Here is a 25,238-nt window from a genome sequence, read left to right on the forward strand (position 1 = left end):
TATGGACCTTTACGTTTAGATTTTAAAAAAAAGAGTTGATATTGTGAAGGTTCATAGAGTAATAAATATAGATATATATTATATTATAAATACCAGGCTGACCATTCTTTGTAAAAATAATTGGGAGTGGTGTTCATTACATATTAGCTCATAATTATCCAGTAATGTTAACTAGATGGAAAATAGTTGAGTATAAGTAAAGAGAACTTTTGAGTAGTCTAAGGAAATGTTCATAAAATTGATGCATTTAAGTCCCTGGAATGATATAATAAATAGATATATTCATGAATAAGACAATTTCAAAACAGTTAGATATATTACTTAGGCTTACCCCATTATTTATTTCCATAAATAATGGAAATTTATTTCTCTCACACAAATATTCAAATTGCTGGTCCAGGGCTGTGTGGTGGCTCCTCAGTTGGCAGAGTACCAGCGCTCTTCTGTCTATAAAAGAAAAATATAAGTGAAAGAAAAAAAAAATCTCTGATAGTTTAACCAGAAATTTTAAACAGATAAAGTAAGAATTAGTAAACTAGAAGATAAGGCCAAAGAAATGACCAGAATATAGTCTAGAGAAATAAAGAGAAGGAAAATATGGAAGAGACTTTGCTTGTGGAAGGGAATGAGTAAATACACCTAAGGAACAGGTGAGTGCATTTTCTAATAATGTTCATGAACAGGGCTTTGCTGACAGAAAAGGAATTCCCTGGCATATTTTTTCCATTCTCCTTTATCAGAACTAGATCGATACAGTAGGAAATATTTTAGGAAAGCATCAACTATTGATCATCAACTATTACTTTGCATCAACTATTACCTGCTTTTCCCTCCTGTAGCATCACTGAGGTAAGATGTGGTTTTCCCAAATCTAGAGTCGATTCTATACATAATTCCTAAAACAAAAGGGTGCCAGGTAAAGAGTTCCTTCGGAAGCTAAAGTATAAGGCATCTATAAAAGTTAACATGCCAACTCAAAGAACTTCCCTTTAATGTGTAATTTTTATCTATGCCTGTATAATTTGCATCACTAAATCCTGTTCAAGGTTGATTCAGTTATAGTTATTCAAGGCTTTAGCTTATAGTGTGGTGCACATCTCTCTCTCTTCTTAGTTAATATTTTAGCATCTGTTGGTCTGTTATTTTCCTTGTAGGACATATTCTTCCCATGGCCACTACTCTTACCCTACTCCATGTGGTTTTTAAGGGATCGCCAGTGCCAGTCATTCTATCTGACCTCCATGATCTCAGGTGGTGGACATGTGACTCAAGCCCAGCTATATGACTTCTTCTGTGGGACTTCTATGTGTGGTTTGCCTGGGGTGACATGAGACTGGGGCCAAGTCCCCTGTCACTTAGTGAATGAGAGTTTGTAGTAGATTGTGAGGCCAAGCAGACATGTTCACTGGAGATGGGAGGGATAGTAATAGAAATCAGAAGTGAAAATCTTCACCATTTCATTGGGTTAGCTCTTAAGGTACCTTGAGTTGCTCTTTGACTTTTAGTCTTCCTTTGATAAATGGAAGGATCTGGGGGAAGCTTGTTAATCACATTTTAGATTTATCTTCCTTTGAGTTTCAGTCCCCTTAGACTTTACTAAATATAATAGATAATCTCAGCTGATATAATACATCATCTTGGTTAGAGCAAAAATGCTTCTCTTTTAAGATGAAAATATCCCATTTGATTAGCACAATAAACGGCAGCCTTTTGTAAACACGACAAATGCTGTTTGTCCTAATGGCTGCAGTGAGAATCCCATCCACTTACACATAATAGTACTTAAGGACATGGTGGTCCGCATAGGCTGTTGAGGGGACTGAGGTAATCCATTTGTGTAGCCTCATCTCCAAGCACTTTTTGGACACTTAGGGGCTAGGTACAGTGCTCTAGTGCATAGACAATTGCGCTATTTTATTTAATCCTCACAGCAGCCTTATCAGACAGATTCTGTCACTGTCATCATAGGAACCTGAGCATTAGGGCAGTTAGGCAACTTGCTCAAAGCTCCTTTTCAAATCCAGGAATTGGGCATTTATGGTGCAAATTGTGCCATTCATTCTTCACAAAGGTCTTATGAGGTGGTGGTACCCTGAGACTGAAGTTTAGAGAGTTTAAGAAACTTGCTCACAGAGAAATAGGTGATAGAGTTAGGTTTAAAGGAATATGTTCTTACCCAAAGCTGCTCTCTTTCTAACATTACCCTATTTTGCAACCCACTTAAACATTATTGAATGGAGTGCATAAATGAAACAAATTTTTCCAGTGTTCTAGTTTCATGCCAAGACATATGCTGTCTATTTTATTCCCCCACAATTAAAATGACCTACTTTTTAATTGAATGGAAAGATATAATGTCAATAGCTCTTCATTAAGGCAGTATATCCCTTATATTATAGTGTATTGTCCAAGGTTTGAATATGTACTGCATTAATCTCTCCATTGGCATAGGATTAATTCACTTCTTTGAGAGTTACAAAAACTATGCATGTCACAAGTCCAGTGTGATAACAGATGGAATTTGGAAACATCTGCTCCATGCTGCTTTAAGGGACGTAGTCACATGTCCCCATCTGGAGGCAAAGGTAGCTGAGAAATGTAGCCTGCCTACATTTTCGAGAGAGGGGATGAAACTGTTTGGTGAATGCATTGTATTGTCCATCACAATTGTTCTCAACCTCTTTGACCCCCACATTTTTGGACCTAGTCTCCATATACTGTTCTGTGTTCAAACATCTGTGCTATGGTGACTCTCACATGTCTGGTCTACAGCACATTGAAGTAACTTCTTTTAGTTCAGCCATTAACTTTATAAACTATAAAGATGAAAGTAAAAATAGGTAATACATTCTTTATGCAGTGGTTTTCTTTCTACTTATTTTGAATATATAGTAGGTATAAAATTTATCTTCTAAATTTAGAAGGAATATAACTAACAGTTCTGGATTATTTATACTTATGACATTTAAATACAAATAAGCTTAAAAAAAAGCAGAGGGACATTCAGTAAAGGTAGGTAAGGAAGAGAAACTAGACGGTGTCAAAGTGTACAAAATGGTTGTGACTCAAAAGTGAGCCAGTGAGACACTGTGAGATAAAGGTGTCATGTGGAGAAGCTCTTCTTGCATGTCTTAAACTTTATGATTTTATTTAATTCAATGATTGATGACATCTATGATATCAAAGTAAATATAGTTTTTATCTATGGTTATTCTAGTGAGAAAAAAAGTAAGACTAAAAGCTGCTTTATTTCCAGGATTCCAGTGATCATTTCAGGCAAAAATAGGTCATAATGATACTGAGTACTTTTTTTTTTTTTTTTTTTAGCTAATTCACTAATTATGTATAATTTGTAGGAGACTTTGAAGATATTTTTGCGTGATATCAGTGTACACAAAAGAGAGGAATTAGTATTTCGCATTTTAAATTTGTTTTGGTTGGCATCATTAAGCAGATTATTTTTATGCAGGCTAGTACATTTAGTACTAGGTACACTTACTGACAAGAATTGTTGGATCCAGTAATGAGAGAGAATTTAATTTATTTCTTAGATTTTTGAATTAGTTTTTAAATTGAAATAATACTTATACAGATTTTAAACAGCCAAATAATATATTTTGTAACAAAAATAGCAGTTCTTTACCTCCTCTTTCACCAAGTCCATTCTTCTGCTCATAGGCAGTCCTTTTCAACTCTTTCAGTAGTTTCTTTTGGTAACTTATTATTATATTTGTAAATACTATGCTTAAACTGCTTGTTAACATTTTAAGCATTATTTTAACTTCCCGCTAGAATTTAGTTATTTTATCCCACCTTTTCCCCAGCAGCTGCTTTGCCTCCCAAGCTTTCTCCAGTGTCTTTCTATAGTTACAGTGTAATTTTTTAGATCATTATTTATTATTTACATTGCTATTACAGTATCAGTATGATTCACAACTGAGCCAAATTAAATAAATAAAGCATTCTTTCATTTCCTCTTTGATATGCAACTGTTTTCTCTGAATACAATGCTTTTTTGTCTGCTTTTATTTGCTTAATTTCACATGTCTCTATTACTACACGTGGTTCCTAATTTCCTTAATATTATCTATTTTTATTATGTTTGGACACATGAGGTGGCCAATCAGCTCTTTTTTCTGTCAACATCCCTTCTGTCCTCAGTCTAGTAAAGTGGTTAAGAGTGTGGATTCTGGATCCTGACTGCCTGAGTTTGAAGTACTGCTCTGCTAGTTACTAGCTGGTCACTCTGGTAAGCAACTTAACCTTTCTGTTTCAGCTTTCTCACCTGTACAGTGAGGACAATGACAGTACCTAGCTCATCAAGTTGATTTAAAGTTGAAATGGATGAATGAATGAGTAGATCTAAAGGTGCTGAGGATACAACCTGGCAGAGAAAGTTCTTGGTGCCGGTGGTGGTTGATGTGATTATTCTTTCCAGGGATCGGGTAGTTCTATCATTAGTCTTTGGTATGGAATTAAAACAAATCTAGTCACACACAGGTTCTTTTATCCATATATGTAAGGGCAGTGACAAGGTTTGCTAAAAGTGAACTTGAATCCTTAACTGTAAAGTAGTGCCATTGCACTATTAAGCTAATTTATTTTTTCAATTAAAAAGTTATACGCCTCCCGGCCGGGTGTGGCTCAGCGCTTGAGCATCGACCTAGGATCCAGGAGATCGCAGTTTAACTCCTAGTCAGGACACATACGCAGGTTGTGGGCTCGATCCTCAGTCAGGGGCATGCAGGAGGCAGCCGATCAATGACTCTCTCATCACTGATGTTTCTCTCTCCCTCTCCCTTCCTCTCTGAAATCAATAAAGATATATTAAAAAAAAAAAAGATACACACCTGAAAATAAGATATTTTAATATTGTGGGGTAAACAGTGTTATAATTAGAAATTAACAATGCCTTATGTTATTTTCTTAAAAACACTTATTTTTGTTATTATAAAAGTCATATTCTATCAGCAAGCTATTGATGCTTAATAAGCCCTAAAATTTTCTGGCTTAATTCATCAACTTTTTTACATAGCTCACGTGCAGGTCAGCAATTTAGTTTAGGCTGAGCTCAGCTGGGAGTTCAGCTTTCATCTACGCCCCTCAGAGATCTGTTGTCAATGGCACGTCAGGTGCCAGTGGGATTTGTTGGTTTTAGTTGAGCTATCTCACATATCAGGGTCTGTGGCTGGTAAAGATGTGGTCTACTTGTCTCTAATCCTCCAGCAGACTAGCTTGGTCTTGTTCATATGATGGAAGCAGAGGTTTCAAGGAGGCAAGTAGCCGCACGCAAAGTTTTTGAAACTAGCACCCATTATTTCTCTTAATAGTGTGTTGGCCAAAGCAAGTCACAAGGTTCAGCCCAAGTTCAAGAGATGGGCAAATGGACTCTGTCTCTTCATGGGAACAGCTGAAATGTCACGTTGTAAAGGTTGAGATTACAAGGAGGGTTAAAGAATTATGGCTATTTTTCAACCTTTTGTATATGCTTATTGAAACTCCTGAAAAGTACAAAAGAGAAGATTAAAAAGAGCTCACAAATCTATCCCCTAACTACTGTTGACTTTTTGTTGTATATACTGCCAGACTTTTATCTATACATTTTAAAAATATGTTTTTTAATTGATTTCAGAGAAAGGAAGGTAGAGGGAGAGAGGGATAGAAACATCAATGATGAGAGAGAATCACTGATTGGCTGCCTCCTGCACCCCCCCTACTGGGTATCGAGCCGGAAACCCAGGCATGTGCCCTGACTGGGAATTGAACTGTAACCTCCAGGTTCATGGGTCAGTGCTCAACCACTGAGCCACACTGATTGGGCTATACTTTTAAACATATATTATTACTGTCAATTTATTTGTTTTCATTTATTTGATTACAGACCTTTTACAGTTCATGTTTTCTTATTTCATATTTGTTTGTTCTTTGACTTCTAAGTTTACATTGTACATGTAAACTTCTATCTTAACCTTGTGGAGTAGCCTTTATTATAAACCTAAAACAAGAAGGGAATGCTGCTAATAGGTTATTATTCTATTTTGTGATGAGAAGGCCTGATTCTTCTAGTAGCAAGAAGAATCAAAAGGTTTTCAATCAACTTGAAGTGCAGAATTACCTTGGAATTTGTTTATGTATCTTCTGTGATTGACCTGATAGACTGAAATATTTGTGGAATATGACCCAGTGGAATTTTTGTGTGTTTCTGGCATAGTCTTTATATTATTCACATTCACTTTCAGACTAATTTTGGACATTAGACAGATGTCTATATTTGATTGTTGTCTTAATTTAACTGGGTACATTCTCTTTTTTTAAAAATTATTTATTTATTTATTTATTTATTTATTTATTTATTTATTTATTTATTTATTTATTATTTACTTTTATGTTCAAAATATTACAGATGTCCCCGTTTTCCCCCATTGACCCCTTTTACCCCACATCCACTCCCCTCCCCAGTCCCTCACCACACTATTGTTTGTGTCCTTGGGTTGTGCATATATGCATATAAATTCTTTGGTTAGTGTCTCCCCCTCCATCCACCTGCCCCCCTCCATCCCTCTGAGATTTGTCAGTCTGATCTATGCTTCCATGTCATTGAATCATTTCTGTTCATCAGTTTATTAAGTTCTTTAGATTCCACGTATAAGTGAGATCATGTGATGTTTGTCTTTCCCTGCCTGGCTTATTTCACTTAGAATAATATTCTCCAGGTCCTTCCATACTGTCCCAAATGGTACGAGATCCTTCTTCTTTACAGCTGCATAGTATTCTGTGGTTGTAAATGTCCCACAGCTTTTTTATGGATACATTCTCAATGACTAAGCATACATTACATGAAAAAGTGATTTATGTTTTGTTTTTAATAAAATTTAATGTCATGAATCATATGCACTCTTTGTAAAAAGTTCAAGTATCATAGAACTATAAAATGCAAAGTGAAAGTTCCTTTTCTCTATTCAACTCCTTTTCTCAGACCTTTTCCATGCATTTGCATTGATATACCTATGTAAATATATAGAACACATTTACATGCAAACTGAGTTACATAAAGTCATACTATAAACATTGTTTTGTAACTTGCTTTTCTTACCAGTTTATTTTGGATATATTTCAATATCAGTTCACAAAGAGTTAGCTCATAAAATTTTGAGGGGTGTACCATAATTTATCCTTTCCCCTGTTATGGAATTTTGAGTTGCTTCTGAATTCTGCCAATTCTAAGCTATATTGAAGTAAACATCCCTATTTATATATATTTGGGCATGTGGAGGGAGAAAATTATAAGTCTCTGTTTCTTACAGTAAAACTATAAAACCTATATTTCTTAATTCAGTTCTTGCTTCCTGTTCTTTGATTAAGCCCTACACAATAAATGACTGATGAAGCCAGACACTGCAAGTCTCTAAATGGCGGTCAGTGGAAAACTGGAAGGATAGGGTATTATTGACGCAGTTACTATGCAGAGACAAGACTCAGTATGTAACTACTTATAGCCTACAAGCTAAAAATGAAAGCTGGAAATATTTGTAAGACATTTCACTTGGGAATACTAAGCATAAAAGTCTGGCATTTTTATTCTCATGTATATCAGAATTTTACCTGTTCTTGTATTTTTCTTCTTTTTTTAATGATTTCAGAGAGAGGAAGAGAGAGAGGGATAGAAATATCAATGATGAGGGCGTCGTTGATCGGCTGCCTCCTGCACCCTCCTAATGGAGATCAAGCCTGAATCCCGGGCATGTGCCCTGACTGGGAATCGAACGGTGACCTCCTAGTTCATAGGTCTACGCTCAACCACTGAGCCATGCTGCCAGGCTCTTGTGTTTTTCAAACATTTTTTTTCTGTATTCTGTCATAAAGGCCTTTCGCAGTATGTTTAATAGAAGTTCACCTTGAAACTACTGGATCTCAACAATTTAATGTTACCTTCCGGAAAATGTCACGATTATATCTGTGCCCATGCACTGGTTGTTATTGAGAGCAGCATTTAACCTATTTGTATAAATATAAATATACACACAAACATATAGTGTTTAAAGTTTTTTTTTTTCTATTTTTGCATCTTCACTGTAATGATACTTTATTTCTAAGATCATGGTTGTCTCCATTTATTCAAACTTCTTTTATGTCCATGGTTAACTTGTGTAGGTATTTCCATTAGGTTTGACACACTTGTTGTTAAGGTTGTTACTAGATGTTTCATGTTTTGTTTTGTTTTCTATATGGATAGGATATTTTTTATTACAGTTTTCTAATTGATTATTACTGGTTTACAGAAAAGCTTTTAATTTTGTATGTTAATATTGCATTTGGAGGCCTTATGCAATTTTCTAATAATATTTCAGTTAATTATCTTAGATGTTCTAGGTAGAAAATCTTACCTTCTATAGCTAATGATAATTATACCTCTTTTTCCCCCCAAGAATTGATGAGACATTGTACTTTTTTTCCTTTGTTAGGAATGTCTCATCTTTTTTTAAGTTAGACCCTGATCAGTAGTTTTTATCAAGTTAAGGAAATTCTCTTTGATTTTAACTTAGAGGCCCCTTCCTCCCACTTCTCCTAAGGTGTTGAATTTTACCAAATTGGTTTTAGGTATCTGGTGAAATGATTGTATGATTTTTCTTCTTTGATCTCTTGATGAGATGAATTGCATTAACGTAGTTTCTGATGTTGTAATGTGTAATTCTTTTATTTCTGGGATAAATTCTGCTTGATCATGATGTATTATTCTTTCAACATATTGCTGGATAGAATTAGAAGATTTAAAAGGACCTTTATGTTCATAAATAAAATGAGACTATAGTTATCTCTCTTTACTTGTATGAACATGAATATGTATTTATATATAAAATGGTCCGTAGTGTATCCTTTCTTCACTGTCCTGGTCTGGTTTCAAACTCAGAGTTACATATGAACTGGACTCGTTTCTTTTTCTCTGCTCCGGATGTGATTAGGTACCTAGGAATTATGTGTTATATAAGGTTTTTGCTTATAAAATTGTCTGGTTCTCATGCCTTTTGGGAAAAATTTTTGACTTTCTTTTTAATCTTTTTTGGTTGTTGAGTAAATGTTAGTCACTTATATCTTTGTATAATATTATATTTTCTCCTGATGTTCAAATTTAGTAGTATAAAATTTTCTCCATAGTATTGATTAAATATAGTTATAAAATATTTAGTTAGTGCTAGATACATAATAAATGCTCAATAAATGTAAGTAATGTATTAAAATGTTTCTGTTATTTAAAAATCTCCAGTGATTTGTTTTAATAATCACACCCTTCAGCATGAGTCTTTATTCAGAATGTTGCGCCTTGAGCACAACTCAGAGGGGTGTTCTAATCCAGGGGAGAGGAACGGGGAAAGATTTTGTAGAACTTTAGCAAGAGAGGTCAGCCAACATTCAGCCAGGAAAAGTTGCTGGTCTTTGGTAATATGAGGGGCACTGTGGGACCTTTTTAGTCTATCAGGGACTCTTGCAAAGATTATTTAAGATTTACAACATAGCGTAGCATATTTGGATGTACATTGTGCCATAAGTCAAGCCAGAGTCTTCTTTTTGATAATAAGCAGTACCTAATGTTTTTCTCAAAATGTATACAATGTCAGATATCTGAAAGTCAAAGATTGACTTATATTTAATAAACGGAGTTCTATATCCAGACAGATAAAAAATAATACTGCCAATTAAGCCTCACCTTTAGCTGTTGTTGTCAATGACATAGTTACCAACACCTTAAGTCCCTCGTTATCCATGCAGCATGTGTTCCAAGACCCTCGGTGGATGGCTGAAACCACGGAGAGCACAGAACCCCATGTACAGTACTACTTTTTGCCCCTGTGCATAGAAAACTTTTCACTGAAAGGAAGCACTTTATGGCTTCTCTTGGGCATATCTGAATTACTAGCCTCACTACTATTGTGCTTTGGGACTATTATTAATTTAAACAAATGCTTAAAATAAAATTTCTGAGATATCAGAGAACTACTCTTTTAACAATGAGGTTCCAAGTGGTTGTGATGGGTGGAAGGGTGGGGAAAGTTGAGAACACAGTAATTTAACAATCTTTGGAGGCAGAAGTCAAAAGTTGGCTGTTTTTAAATAGTGTGCTTGCTTGAGAGCTTAGCACCAATATTTTAATTCCTTTATGGTTCCATTTAAAAAGTGCTGCATCACCGATATGCTCGATATGCTTGGTGTCAAAGAAAGAGGATATTCTATGGAGAAACATGGGCACTGACAATTATAAGTCAAAAGGTGAGTGAGAAGAATTAGATTCCGAATGTCACAGAGGTTTAGGACTAGCTTAACCAACTTATTTTGCTTACATTTTGATCTTATGTATGTATGAGGTGTTAAAATAAAAGCCATGTCCAATTAATATAAAATTTTTTCTTTCAGTAAGATTAAAATAACTCTAAACAGTGTGTCAGTTTAATTGGCAGTATTTTCATTTGGAGTGGTTCATAAAATAACAGTATATCTTACAATTGACAGTGAAAATGAATATATTTTCCATTTCAACTTAATTATTTTAGATTTTTTCCCCCCCTTTTAAACTGTCCATGTGCTGATAGAGAATGGCTTTAAAATAGTGCCTTTTAATTCAGCACTGAATTTTCTTTCCCAGTTTGCCAGTTTACCTTGTTAGAATCTATTTATGTGAATGAAGTTCACCCATATATAGCTTCTTACTGCAGAAAATGTATTGAAAAATATTTACTAAAGAAATTTTAATATATTAAACATGAAAGATGGACAATTACTGGTAAAATTGTTGAGGAGAGAACTTTTGCCAAATTATTAAATTCTGTACACTAGAGAGCACATGAAAAAAATGCTAAGAAAAATTGCAAAGAGTGAACAAGATATATTGCAAATATGGTTAAATTTTAGTATATAAAGTATGCTGATGCATATTATACAATAATATCAATCTCATAAAATTTATTTTTATTACATTAAGTGACAGAAAATATGAAGTTAATATTGAAGTTGTGTAAGGAATGCAATGGCTGTTTTATCATAGATTTGCTTTTATGATATATGTTTGCGAACTATTTTGAAAAGAAATCTGATTTGTCTCATGCAAAAGAACTAGAAATGTGGGGTTTTCAAGTTAATTAACTAATTTATCAAAGAAAAGGAATTTGAGTGCATTTGAGTTGAAATGGGTCCAGGACTTTTTTCTGTTTCAAGTCAGTATTGCTATTCAGTTGAAAAATAGGTGAGTTTTCTTATTTTTCAGTGATATTTTAGTGATAAAATGACCTTCTGACACTAGTGATCTTAAGATTTTAAATGTTTTTATGTTTTTTATTTAAAAGTATCTCAGTGTGAGAAATCTCCTGGTTACATGCAAGATATTTGCTGATTCTGACTTGATGTTGTATTTATATAGACAGTTTGACTGGTTACTGGTTTTTATTTAGTGCTCGAGTGTCTAGCAACAAGCTGACGGGCATGAACAGATATTGGACTTATGTCTTCACGTATTCCTGTCGCTGTATAATCAGACACTGTTAAATTCATCCAGGTAGATGAGGTCACAAATGCAACACCAAATGTGACTGCGCTTCTTTTACAGCTGGATAGCTTTAGTAATCCTCCTTTTCTCTATCTATACTGAAACTTCAGAAAACAGAGCTTGTTTTCCAAGGCTGTATCAATCTGCATTGCCTCTGTCATGCCTTGTATTTAGCTCAGTTGTCTATAGTTGGTTTTCAGTCATGTTCATAATTTGGTATACTTTTCCATTATATCACACCTTATTTTTCCCAAATCTGTGGGAGGCTTGCTAAGGTGGGCCAGACTCCTTTTTAAAAATTTGATATTAAAAAAATTGTTAAACTTTTTATTTTGAAATATGCTGAAGTGGAAAGGTTACCAGAATAGTACAAAGAATTCTTATGTACTTGCCCTCCCCTCAGCTTCCCCAGATGTTAACTTCATATGTTACGTAGCCATAATGATCAAAACCAGGATATTAACAGTGATACAATAGTGTTAACTCTTTGAGACACCTAATTCAGATTTTATTAGTAGTCCTACTAGTGTCCTTTTCTAAAATCCAAATCCAATCCAAAATCTTCACTTACTGTTTTCTCTCCTTAGCCTTCTTTATTTTGGGTAGACAGTTTCTGTCTTTTTGTCTGCCATTATCTCCACATTTGGTCCACTCTTACACAGAATATCCCTCAGTTTGTCTGCTGTTTCTTTGTGATTAAATTCAGGTTGTGTATATATTTTGGCAAGAATACCATAGCAGCGATGCCGTGCCCTTTCCAATGCACTGTGTAAGATGGCGTGCTTTTCTTAGCTTGCTTGTTTAGGCTTTTCTGTTATTCATATATGGTACCCGACTGCCTTGAATGCCAGCTTTTTGCTTTTGTGCACCTAATTTTATTCATTCTTCATGATCTACCTTTTTTGTGGTTTTCTTTGTTTGCTCCAGTTCATCTGCTTCCTCACTTCTCTGCAATCCTTTTGCCCTAATTCTCAGTAAAACCTTGACATGCTTATGGTATGAAGGCCTAGGTTATGATATGGTTGTGACCCTCAACTGCTGTCAATCCCAGGAGACCTCTGGTTTACTCCCCCCCATGGTATTGAGACTTAATATACCAGTGTATGCTGCCCATGCATCCTCCCAGTAATCACCATGAGCTAAATAGTATCAAAGTTTAGCACTTAATTATTCTTACTTATGGAAAGTTAATTTAGTCTTCTAATTAGACAGTGATATTAATATAACAACTATTATAATGACAGATATTATAGACAAATAAACATAATATTAGCAGTATGTTGATACGATTTTTCTAATACAGACTGTTAATCTTTAAATTTTCAGTTATTTGAAGCAAAGAGGTGAGGGGAAGATTGAATACAGTTATATTTGAAGAATAGTTTAAAAGTAACTACTAGAAGAAATTGCACTTAGTTTTCTTGTTTGTATACTTTTTAACACGAGTGTTAAAAGTAATTGTTGGTATAGAAGTGAAAATTATAAAAATATGATCATGATTAATAACCTCAAATCTGAAAGAAGATTACTCAGAAAAACACACACAACTGTAATATAGTTTAAGGTTAAATGTCAGTTTTATACAGCAGATAGTAATAGGAGTCAGAGTAACTTTCTAGAATGAAAACTTTCCATTACAGTTTTAATGACTGTATCATTGAATTATTTTAAATTGGGAAGCTGGTCTTCTAAGAACTGAAACGATGTCTACAATGATTATTTTAGTAAGTCCTCATTCTGTCCCTATGGTATGGCAGATGGACACGTGCTGCTTTCACAGTTTACAGGTGGGACACTGGGGCACAAAAGCAATAGTATACTTTGTCAGAGATCACCAAATTAATTAGATACAGAGATACAGAGCCAGAGCCAGGACTGGACTTTTGATTGGGTGGATTTACCTGCCCCTCTCCTGTTGCACTGTAAATTCTGACAAGTAAGATAGACTTTCTCAGGAATGGAGACTTTGACTATACTGTTCGTAATCAGGCAGCATGAAGTAATGTATATTTTAGAAATATACACTTTTTAAAAGAACATTTATGTTTGATCACTGCATCATGTATAATGCAACATGAATAAAGGCCTACGGAGTTTCACATTCAGGAGCATTAATGGTAGATTAGTGCCAGGGCAGAGAAATGACCCTATTATCTCTGTAATGGTAAGATTGTGCCTCACAGGGGAACTTACATCGTTAAGAATGAATTGTTCTCTTGCAGGTGCTTTCTGCATTAGTTATTAATGTATGAAATCAGAAGGAATTGGAAAGCTCTTTCTCGGGACTTGGAAGTATAATTTAAAAGTTTCAGTATTCACCTTTACTTGAAACATCATGTAAACCTGTGTTTACATGTGTTTGTAGATGTAATCACACACACACACAGACACAGTTTCACACCTCCATATCTTTGTGAACATCTTTTGTTTCTACATGGAATACCTTTTAAATTTTCTCTTTCTCTCGAAGACCCCTATCACTCGTGCCCTCCTTGGTGGCAAAGCCTCTTTGATCCCTTTAACCAGGTTGTTGCTTCCCTCTGTGTTCCGAGACCCGTGTGTCCCTGCTGCTATATTATGTTTTTGTTTGTTTTCTGTTCACCACTTTCCATCTTTGTGTTCCCAGTTGAGTGTGTGTTTGTCAAAGGGACTGCCTCTTACAATTTCGTAGTCTGGCATTTTGCATAATGGCTGCATATGTTGGTTATGAAATAACTATTAAATGAATAAATGTGTGTAATAGTATTTATATTTATACACTCTACCTTATTTTACAAATATGTTTAAGACGTCAAAAGAATACAACTTAGAGGAAAATTAGAAGGAAAAAGGAGGAGGATGGGAAATAAAATGGGACCAAGCATGAACTAATTCATGCCATGAGTCTATAAGTGTATATGTAATATGAATATAAGTGCATTTGCAATTACAGAGGGAGCATATATATGGAACTTACAATATGCATTAAAAACTATGTCTGATAGTTGAGTGAAAGGTTGCATCTTCTTTATTTTGACCTTGGAAAGATTTTTTTATTTATTAATTTTAGATAGATAGCTATATATAGAGAGAGAAGCAACAATTTGTCATTCCACTTATTTGTGCATTCATTGGTTGATTCTTGTATGTGCTCTGACTGGGGATCGTACCCGCAACCTTGGTGTATCGTGATGACTCTCTAACCAGCTGGGCTACCCAGCCAGGGCTTTATTTCTTATTTTTCTAAGTTACATTTTTGTCAACATATACCTGATGCCAAAAGATTTCTCTGTGGACTGCTCATTAGTGCATGGATTAAGACGTAATCAGCATGTGGTTAAAAGAAGTGGTCTCAGTCCCACTGCTATGAAAACAGGAACCTGTAATATGACTGTATAGGGTACTCTTTGGTTCCTGAAGTTTCATGCTCCAACATCTCTCAACTGCTCTCTTTCAAAAAGCACATAGCTGTGGGACAGGAATGCAAGAATGCTGATTTGAAATAATAACCTTCCTTTAGAATAAATGTCTTTTAAATTAATGAAACTAAAAAGTACCTGTGACTTATAGCTTGCTCTCTAGGTTCCTTTCCTGTTTGTGAAGTTTAAGTAAATGAACATATTAAAATTCTTTCTCTCCTCTCAGGATTAAATTTATGCAAATCTTAAGAGATTTTTGGGTTGTTTTTTACAGGAGACTCTTCTTGAATCTAATTCTCTGCATGATATATTTTTTTTGATGGAGGATTAAGCTTTGTTTGCCATGTTGTTCCTTATTTAATTGATAAAGTAATGAGGTCTTACTATTCAGGGTAATTTAATACTTTGAAACACTCTTTCATTGGCAACTTTTCAAAGGAGGTGGCATACAAAACTTTGTGTGTGCCAGCTCATAGAATTGTGTGTTCCGGGGGTTTGCTAATCACCAGCTGACAACTGATTTACAAAGCGGGAAACACAGGACTCTTGAATGATTGCCACTGACTTATCAGTAAGACCCAGTGTGTACTGGCTTCCAGTGTTGTTTATTGGCTTACAGATCTTGCTGCTGGGGAAAGACTTGCGATGTCAAAGAACCTGTGTGCTGCCTTTGGCAGATGCCATCAGTGTTGTTCTTGACCCTCACTTTGGTTTAGCCACTGAGGACTGTTATGTAGAATATACTACAGTCAAATGTTTGTCTTCCTGTTTGTCTGTTCCTTTGTTTGTCTATACATCCATCCATGTACCCATCCAACATCTACCCATCCGTGTGGCCATCGGTCTGTCCATCCACCTAATATTGTATTTAAGCTATCAATGAATGGGTTGAAATCAACTTCTGAAAGCATGTTTAGAATTAAGGTTGACAAATGTTTTCTGTAAAGGGACAGATATTAGTATTTTAGGCTTGTAGGCCATGCTGTCTCTTGTAACTACTCAGCTTTGTTGTTGTAGGGCAAAAACAGCCATAGACAATATGTAAATGAATGGGTGTGCTGTGTTTTATTGGAAAACATTGTTTACAAAAAATTACAGGCTATGGGTTGCCCACCCCTGTTGTAGTATCTGACTCAACAAAGTTTGTGTGCTAAACTTTAAAATATGCTTTTAATGCTTATACTTTTCTAACACAGCTTAACTCAGGATGGTTAGCTTACCTGTCATCTACTTTGATGTTTACTCACAAAAGTAGTGTTATAGGTTTTATCATTTTGTTATTTTATTTAAACATATTGGTGATTTAAAAAATACTCAGCCTACTCTGGCACTGGTTATAGAAATGTCATTGGATTGAAAAATATACAAAAATACTAGGAATAAAATTTTCCACTATGTCACTGATAACAGCACCATTGAATTTCATAGTTTTTACTTATAAATATGATTTAAAAATAACTATATTTTTGACCTGAAAACATGGCCAAGATATATTGCTAAATGGAGAAAAAAGGGAGTTTGCAGAAGGGTTCTTAACTTATAGAAGGGTTCTTAATAGTGAGTACAATGTGATTCCATGAAAAGAAAAAAAAATTGCCTATGTCTTTGTATGTACCTGAGAATCTGGCTTAGAGGCTGTATATGTATCTAGAAGCAAATGCCCAAAATTCCACTGCATAATTGGTCCTGCAAATATTCTCTAGCAGTTGTCAGTGGACATGGAAATACAAATTGAATCATTAATACCTCTGTGTCTGGATACTGGTCTGCTTCCACTGTTACCAGTACTCTGGAATAGATTCTGGACACTTGCTGTTCTTGTGTGTCATCAGCTCCCAATTCAGAGCCTGGCATGGGTGCATTTAGTTGGCAGAGTCCATGTTTTGTGCCCTAGCTGCAAGGGAAGCTGGGAAAGTGATTATGTGGACCTCATTTTTGTAGTGGAGAAAAGGACCTGCCTTATAAGCTGGAGCATTTCCCAAATGTAGGATAGGATTAAAAAATCTGGATGCCACAAAGAAATAGCTGTCTACTGCAAACACCCAGGAAATTGTTGGCATTGATTATTTTTGGCTAATGGAGTTGGAAGGGTTGGCTGGGGAGCAGAGGGAACCTTTTATTTTACTCTTTTGTGTTCTTTGAATTAAAAAAAAGTAGCAATGATAATATGACCATGGGGGAAATGAACTAAAGGGAGTATTTTTGCCCCCACCAGTTCCACTATAATGCTCTCACATAGAAATTCAAGAAGGCCTCCCAATATAGTGGGATAATTCTATTAACTTCCTACTCAATTTCATTTAAAGATTTGCCTTATGATTTCCTCTCAAATTCAGTCAGCTCTATATTGCTTATACTTGGTTGGGCAGAGAAATCATGAAATGGTTTTCTCTGGGATGCCAGTGGCTATCCTTCATTTTGGCCTGGTGGAGCTGATTCAGTTTCTCTTTTTGAGTTCTACAGGATTTGGCCTTGAAACCTAAGGTGTTGTCAGCTGCTATGGTTGATAAAGTGTTCATAGATGCAAAGTGCAAAAATAAAATATGCTTAAAATTTTGGCCCTGCTATGTGGTTTTATTTTTCCCGAAACTTTTGTAAATTTGCTCCTTGATAGAAAACTTTTCTGGGAACTTAATTCAGTCCAATAAAATTTTAGCAGATATATTTTTAAACTTTCTTTTTCAGAACAGTTTTAGATTTACAAAAAAATAGTGAAGGTAGTACAGAGAGTTTCCATACACCCCACACCCAATTTCCTCTGTGCTGACTGGCTATTTTGAGCCAGAACTCACCTGTGCAGCCAGCTACTTTGGTCAACAAGGTGTTTAAAATTACTTAAATTATTTGTAATTGCAGACACGAGTTATCTCGTGGACAGTCAGCAACATTTGGACATGTAAACACATGTATGCTCGTGACTGGTCAACAGGGTGTTCATATCTTTCATTAGTATGGTACAGTTTGATACATTATTATTGACTAAAGCCTACACTTTATTGTCTTAGTTTTTACCTAACATCTTTTTTCTGTTCCAGGAGGGCTGATCTATTTCATACATTATATTGTAGATTTTCTTTTTTCTTTTTATTCTATTTTTAATTTTTTAAAAAATATATCTTTATTGATTTCAGAGAGAGGAAGAGAGAGGGAGAGAGAGAGATAGAAACATCAATGATGAGAGAGTCATTGATCGGCTGCCTCCTGCATGCCCCCGACTGGGGATCGAGCCTGCAACCCGGGCATGTTCCCTGATCGGGAATCGAACCCCGACTGCCTGTATCCTAGGTCGATGCCCAACTGCTGAGCCACGCCCGGCCAGGCTATATTGTACTTTTTAATCTGTGTAGTATTGTCATGAAGCTGTATGGTAAATGTTATTTTTGTTATAAATAACTGGAACTTATGGAAGAATAAGTAAAGCTTTGCCACAATGAGGTTCTTATTTTCTTTTATGCACAAGTGTCACATAACAGAAAATAATTAACCTTTCATTTTTTCCCTGTTTTATATTCAGTGGAACAGGTTCCTGTGGAACCATACAACATCCCCCTGTCCCAGGCCGAGGTCATACAGGAAGGGAGTGATGTCACTCTAGTTGCCTGGGGCACTCAGGTCAGTAACATTTACACCATCTGGTAAGGTTCATGTTCTTGGAAGCTGTTACTTTTAATCCTGATACTGTGAAGAATTGAAAACAATGCTTTCCTTATTTTTTTATTTTTATTTTTTAAATATATCTTTATTGATTTCAGAGAGAGGAGAGGAGAGGGAGAGAGAGAGATAGAAACATCAATGATGAGAGAGTCATTGATTGGCCGCAGCCCGCAACCCGGGCATGTGCCCTGACCGGGAATCGAACCCCGATCGCCTGGATCCTAGGTCAATGCTTAACCACTGAGCCACGCCCGGCCGGGCACAATGCTTTCCTTATATCTCTACTATTGACTGCTCTAAGAACATCTTTCCAACTGATTTCTAGATATCTATATTTTAAAAATTATTTTGGTAGAATATGAGCTTCAACATGTCTAAAACAATTTTTTTAATTTTCTATGAAGATCAGTTCTTTTGACTTTAAATACTACTTCTATTAATGATGTCAGAACTCAGTTAATGTTTTAGGCCTGAATTTCTGTAGTCATTGTCTGCATATTTTTCTCCTTATTTCAGGTTCATGTGATCCGAGAGGTGGCTTCCATGGCTCAAGAAAAGCTTGGAGTGTCTTGTGAAGTCATTGATCTGAGGACTATAATACCTTGGGATGTGGATACAGTTTGCAAGGTATGAATATAGTGTTGATAGAGTATCATTCCCTTACAATCTTGGGCAAAATTTGTTGGATATTTGCAAAGAATTGTTTTGAAATTTTGAGTTTCATGAGCATTTTAGATTGATTTAAAATTTAAAAAATTTATATCACGAAAGAAATGTATGCTATATAATAAGCCAAATGCTCATGAAACAAATTGCTTAGGTTTTTTTCCTTCCATAGTTCTCTATGTTGATTTGAGAATATTACAAAACTGTGTCCTTCATATGCCAACTTGGGCTGAGTTGTGTGAGTAATGGAGTACTGCAAATAAGCACAGGGAGGTAATCTGAGTTGTTAACTTCTGACTGGTTATGATTTAATAAGCTAGGTTTAATATAGACAGAGACGGTTTGGCTGAATTTTCTTTTGTCTCTTCTCCAGAAGAAGTGGAGATGGATTATTTAAAAAAAACGAGCTCTTTATATAGCCTTAATACTATGGATCATTGTTTGAATTTATGTTGTGGGATTCTGGCTGCTCTGATTTATAGTTTCCTATAAGCTTCCTCTTGAACTTTGGCCTGATTACATTGATCTTGTTGCTTACTATTAATATAATTCACATAGTCAGCTCTCAAGTATACAGTTTAGTCCTCACTCACTTACTAACCAATGGCACCTCTTCCCATTTTGTTATATAAGTAAGGTTAAACTCTTTTTTGTGATGGTTTTATCTACTGAAGTTTAGGTAACATTGCATGTGTGTTTTTTCCCTCCTTGATTTATTGCTATAGCAAATGAGTCCTAAGACCTTAGGGTATTTTACATTTACTATTTTTAAGGACTTTGGCATTCTCATAGCTTTACAGACTGTTTCATAGGTTAGTTACATGAAAATAATCTGCAGTTACTCCTGCTATAAAAGTGTAGCATAGAGTGTTTTTAGGTGAAGATTATGATGCATGTATAAGAACTTTATACAGAAAAATCACAAAATATTATTTAGAGAAAATAGAGAAGATCCAAACTAACTGAAGCACATACCATGTTAATGATTGTAAGGCCAAGCCAATTTGGAAGAATAAAGCTGGAGAACTTAATTGTCAAGTGTCAAAATATGTTATAAGGCTTTAGTAATTACAACATTGTATTGGTGTAAAGATAGACAAATAGACCAATGGAATAGAATAAAGAGTCCAGAAATAGACTTTTGGGTCATCTCCTTCAGGAAAAAGGTGAAATTGCATCCAGAGAAGAAAAGGTGGTTTTTTTAAATAAATGATGCTGGTTTAGTTGGATACCATGGAAAGAATCACACAAATGTCAACTCCAATGGAGTTCCAATTCTGATTGTCAAAGAAAAAAATGATGAAGCTCTTGGGAGAAAGCATAGGTGAATATCTCTATGATCTTGTGCAAAGATTTCTTAAATAGAACAAAAAGAAAAGAAAAACCCAGAAACATTGGCATTTTAAAAGGATGATAAAATTTGGCTTCATCAAAATTTAAAAAATTTGCCCTAGCCAGTTTGGCTCAGTGGATAGAGCGTCCACCCTCAGACTGAAGGGTCCTGGGATCGATTCCAGCTGAGGGCATGGACCTCGGTTGCTGGCTCAATCCCTCTGCTCATGCAGGAGGAATCCAGTCCTTGTGTCTCTCACATCTATGTTTCTCTCTCTCTCTCTCTCTCTCTCTCTTTTCTATTCTCTCTGAAAGGCAATGGAAAAATATCCTTGGGTGAGGATTAAAAAAAAAATTTTTTTTAAATTTATTCCTCAAGAATTCCCATGGAACAGACTGATGAATCTCAGAGGGAAGGCAGGGGTGGGTGGGTGGGAAGAGATTAACCAAAGAACGTATGTGCCTGTCTGCACAACGCATGGACACAGACAATAGTGTGGGGAAGTCCTGGGGCCGGGGGCAGGGTGGGGTGGGAGGGGCCAATGGGAAAAGCGGACATCTGTAACACTTTCAACAATAAAGATACATTTAAAAAAAGAAAAAAAGAGAGTAGACAACCCACAGATTTGGGGAAACATCAAAATTTATGTTTAGAAATATAAAATACTCTTACAATTAAAAAAAAAAGGACATCCCAGTAGAATCATGGGCAAACATCTTGAAAAGGCCCTTCACTAAGGAAGATAGCCAAATGGCTAGTAAAACTATGAAAAAATGTTCAGTTTCTTTTGTCCTCAGGACATAGTAATTAAAAAATCACAATATGATACCACTAAGGACATCATTCAGACTAAAATGAAAAATACCCAAATATCAAGCATTGCTGAGGATGTGGATCAACCTCTCTCATATACTACTGTTGGGAATATAAATTGGTACAACCATTTAAAAAAATTGTTTGGCATTATCTACCTGAATCCTGTAACCCCAGCAATTAGCACTCCTGTGTATATACCCAACAGAAATGTACAAGAGATAAGTTCAAGTATGTTCCTAGAAGCACTATTTCTAATAGTCTCACACTATAAACTACCTGAAGGACCATCAGCCAGAGAACGGAAAAATAAATAAATAGAATATTGTTTGGCAAGGAGAATGAACCAAAAATTTGACAGAACAATGTGTTTTTATCTCACAAACACAATTTGACTTTAAAAAGCCAGATTCAAATGAGTACATAGTGTATGATCCAATTTATATAAAGTTCAAAACTAGACAAGGCTGACCTGTGGTGTTAGGTGTCACCAGTGTTTCCATATGGTGGTTAATCATTGGAAGAGGGCATGAGGGCCGGTATGTGATGCTGGTAACAGTTTCTTGTTCTGAGTGCTGTTATATAGGTTCAATTTTTGAAAATTGAGCAGAACACTCATTTTGTGCTCTTTTTTTGTATAGTGTTGTATAACAAAAAAGAAAATAACAGAAAGTTAAAAAAAAAAAGAAGAAAAAAAAAAGAACCACTCTCCTCTTGATTAGTTTTCTTGGATTCTTATTATAGTGGGCCTTTTTATAGGTTCTGGGAGAGCCTTGGTGTGCTCTGACCTGCAGGAGTTTCTTTTGTCATTCAACTCTGCCCACGTCCCTTGTTCCATTTTTCATAACCCAGCTCAGCTGTCACACTGATGGAAAATAGGAACTCATAAGTGGAGCTGTCCTTCCAGAGTCTTTCTAGGAGTAAGAACAGTGGTTAAGAGTTGTGGGCTTGAATGGGCTTTCCTGCTGAGACACAGACCACAATCAAAATGAGTTAAAAAGTGAGCTACAATGTTAACAAAGTGGCCAGGCAGAGTTGGGTCTTGAGGTGCTGCCTAGCTTGAAAAGATCTTTTTTTTTTTTAAATAAGTAGAAATCCAGAGAAGCTGCCTATGGAAAATAGGAACTTGATTTTGGCAGGAGAATGACAGGCTTTGAAAGAAACTCAGGATTTCAAGAATCATGTTGTTATTCAACTTAGAATCAACTACATACAATACTGAAAAAAAAGAAAAGAAAAAAATGACAGTTTACAAGTTGATTTTCACATTTATAGAGAAAATTGACACAATTTTGACATGCTTACATTTTAATTGAAGATTAAATTATGCTAATTATTGAAATAAATAAGAGTTTGCCTTTCCACCATGGAGTCTTTTTGATTTCTCTCCTCTCATGCTCTGCCTTCCCACATTCAATTCCAAAACAGATCTTGCTGGCATTGCCTACACAGTATGTCCAGAATCGGACCACCTCTACTGCTATTACCTTTGACCCTGGTCAGACCACTCGCCTTGCTCACCTGGGTTTTGACCAGAGCCTCCTAACTACTGTCTATGCCATAGGCAGTTGATCCTTTCAAATGTGAGTCACACTGTATCTTTTCTAGTCTTGAAAGGCCTCAATGGTTTCTCATTAAAGCTAGTGGGAAAGTCAGATTCCTACTGGGATGTACCTGACCTCACCGAATTTCACACCCCAACACCCAGCTACTCCTTATGAAATGCTCTTGGTTGACTCTGTTAGGTCACTACTCAAATACTGTTTTGTCAGTGAGGCCTTCCCTGACCAGCTTATTTAATATCTAATCCCATCCCTCCTACTGGGACCCACTTTTACTTCTTTCTTTTTCTCTGGAGAGATCAACACGATCTAAAATATTATGTTATTTTATTATTTATATTGTTGATCTCTCTTACCCTATTAGAATATAAGTTATCTGAGGGCAGGGATTGTTTGTTGGTCCACTACTGAATTCTCAGTACCTGAAACAATGCCGAAAAATTATTATGAATATCAACAAGAGAAAAGTTTGATAATATGTTATGAAAACTTATAATATTGAAACATTTTGGTGCTTTTTCATATTTCTTGTTGCTTATACAAAGGTTTAAAAAGTAACTCTAGAATATTGCTCTGAATAAGCCTACTAACTTATTCTAAGTTGAAACATTTAAAAGTCTTTTTAGTTTGACCTTGTGTTTTTGTTTTTAACAGTTGTCCATTTTTTATAATGGTATATAAAAATTAATTTGAATTCTCATTAGAATAGGGCCAATTTATCTATTTTATAAAACAAGCTGAAATTAACTAGCCAACTTTAGCTATCTATAATTTTTGAGAAACAAGTTATTTTGATAATTCCATTTTCTGCACAGACAAGAGTTACTATTCAGCTTTAAATACTTCTTAACCTTTTGAATGTCAGTATTTCCAGAACCTTCTATATATAATTTTATCTTTTTAAAGTAATCCAAATAAATATGGATTGTTGTACTGTGTTAAGACATTTACATTTACTTCATTGGTACATTTCTGTACATAACTTTTGTGGTTTTAAGCCAATTTAAATTTTACCTTACTTCTTGCTGTCACATTATTGCCAGATGTGCATGGAATCCAGATGACCAAATTTTATAACTGAGACATGTACATTGGCCAAGGAGGGCCTGTAATGTTTTCATATGAATCAAGAACAAATGCTTTAACCTTCAACCTTAACCTTTAACCTTATAATAACAATTTGGGGCTTTACAGAACCTTTCTCCTCTCATTTCCTTGTCTGAAATGCAGGTAGATCATTGTCATGGAATTTAGAGTTGGAAGAGGTCAGCCTGGGGTTGTTCCCTTTGACCTTCTTACTGGTCCCAGGAGTGACCCTTGACTTTTTTATCCATCGCAGCTCTTGTGTAGTGCTTCTTATCAGGATTTTTATCTATTCCAACACACTATGGTACAAGATATTGTCTCAAAGCCCCTTCCCCAGAAGTAATCTACTTTTTTTGAGGTACTTGGGAGGTGGTTTAAAAAAAATTTTTTTTTAACAAAGTTAGGAAATGACATAAAAAGGATCTTCTCTTTACTCCCTCCACTCTTCTCTCCACCTTGTCCTCTTGCTTCCCCTCTCCTTTATCTTTAAAACCTAAGTTATGTGGCAAAAGATGCTGTGCCCATAGATGCAAATGGTTGTTCTTTGGCTACATATTGAGGTCTTGGAGTATTTTGAGGGGGTGGGTAGGCTATCACTGGAGCAGGGCAAGGCCTCAGCAATGTGGGACAGGGCTGGGAATAATTCATCTGTGGGATGAGAGAGTGAAGATAGTGGGGGGCAAGGGTTCAGTGTTCCTAGATTTAATATCCTTCTGCCCTTGCAGTCCAGCTGTTTCCATTCTTGCTTCAAAAGACTTCATTGAGGCCCTGGGTAAAGAAGGCAGCTTCTAAAGCTGGCAGGGTGGGGTCGGTGTGTGGTGGTTCTGGAAGCAGAGAGGCCTTCAGTAAAAATGGGAAGGAGTATTGTAGGAGTGGAACTGGAAAAGAGTTACGCCTTAGTCGTCTGAACGTGGGTAATCATTTATATATAAAGAACCTTGGATTTGCACCTGGTATTAGTGTTAAGTATTTGTGAATAGTGCAAAACATGTTTAGAAGACCCATAGTGCAACTGAAGATAAACGTAAAATGTGTGTGTTATATTTGATGACTTGAATTAGAATTTGTAGACTTTAAGCTTGTTTTTTATTTTCATAGAGTTTTTTAAGACTACCATAGATTTTATTTTTATTAAGATTGCTAACACTAGCAAGGTAACATTTAGGGTCTGTATTTTACCAAATGTCTCTAAA

The 25,238-nt window shown here is 35.6% G+C and overlaps 1 protein-coding gene across 1 annotated transcript in view; it reads left to right on the plus strand.

The window, feature by feature from the left end:
* Positions 1-25,238, plus strand: part of BCKDHB (branched chain keto acid dehydrogenase E1 subunit beta) — a 164,171-nt gene that overhangs the window by 40,901 nt on the left and 98,032 nt on the right. The window contains exons 7-8 of the mRNA XM_016207356.2: positions 18,446-18,543; positions 19,102-19,212. Of these exons, the coding sequence (XP_016062842.2) occupies positions 18,446-18,543; positions 19,102-19,212 (209 nt within the window). The remainder of the gene's footprint in view (positions 1-18,445; positions 18,544-19,101; positions 19,213-25,238) is intronic.

This window comes from Miniopterus natalensis, chromosome 5 (assembly GCF_054644295.1).
Source record: "Miniopterus natalensis isolate mMinNat1 chromosome 5, mMinNat1.hap1, whole genome shotgun sequence".
Taxonomy (NCBI): domain Eukaryota; kingdom Metazoa; phylum Chordata; class Mammalia; order Chiroptera; family Miniopteridae; genus Miniopterus; species Miniopterus natalensis.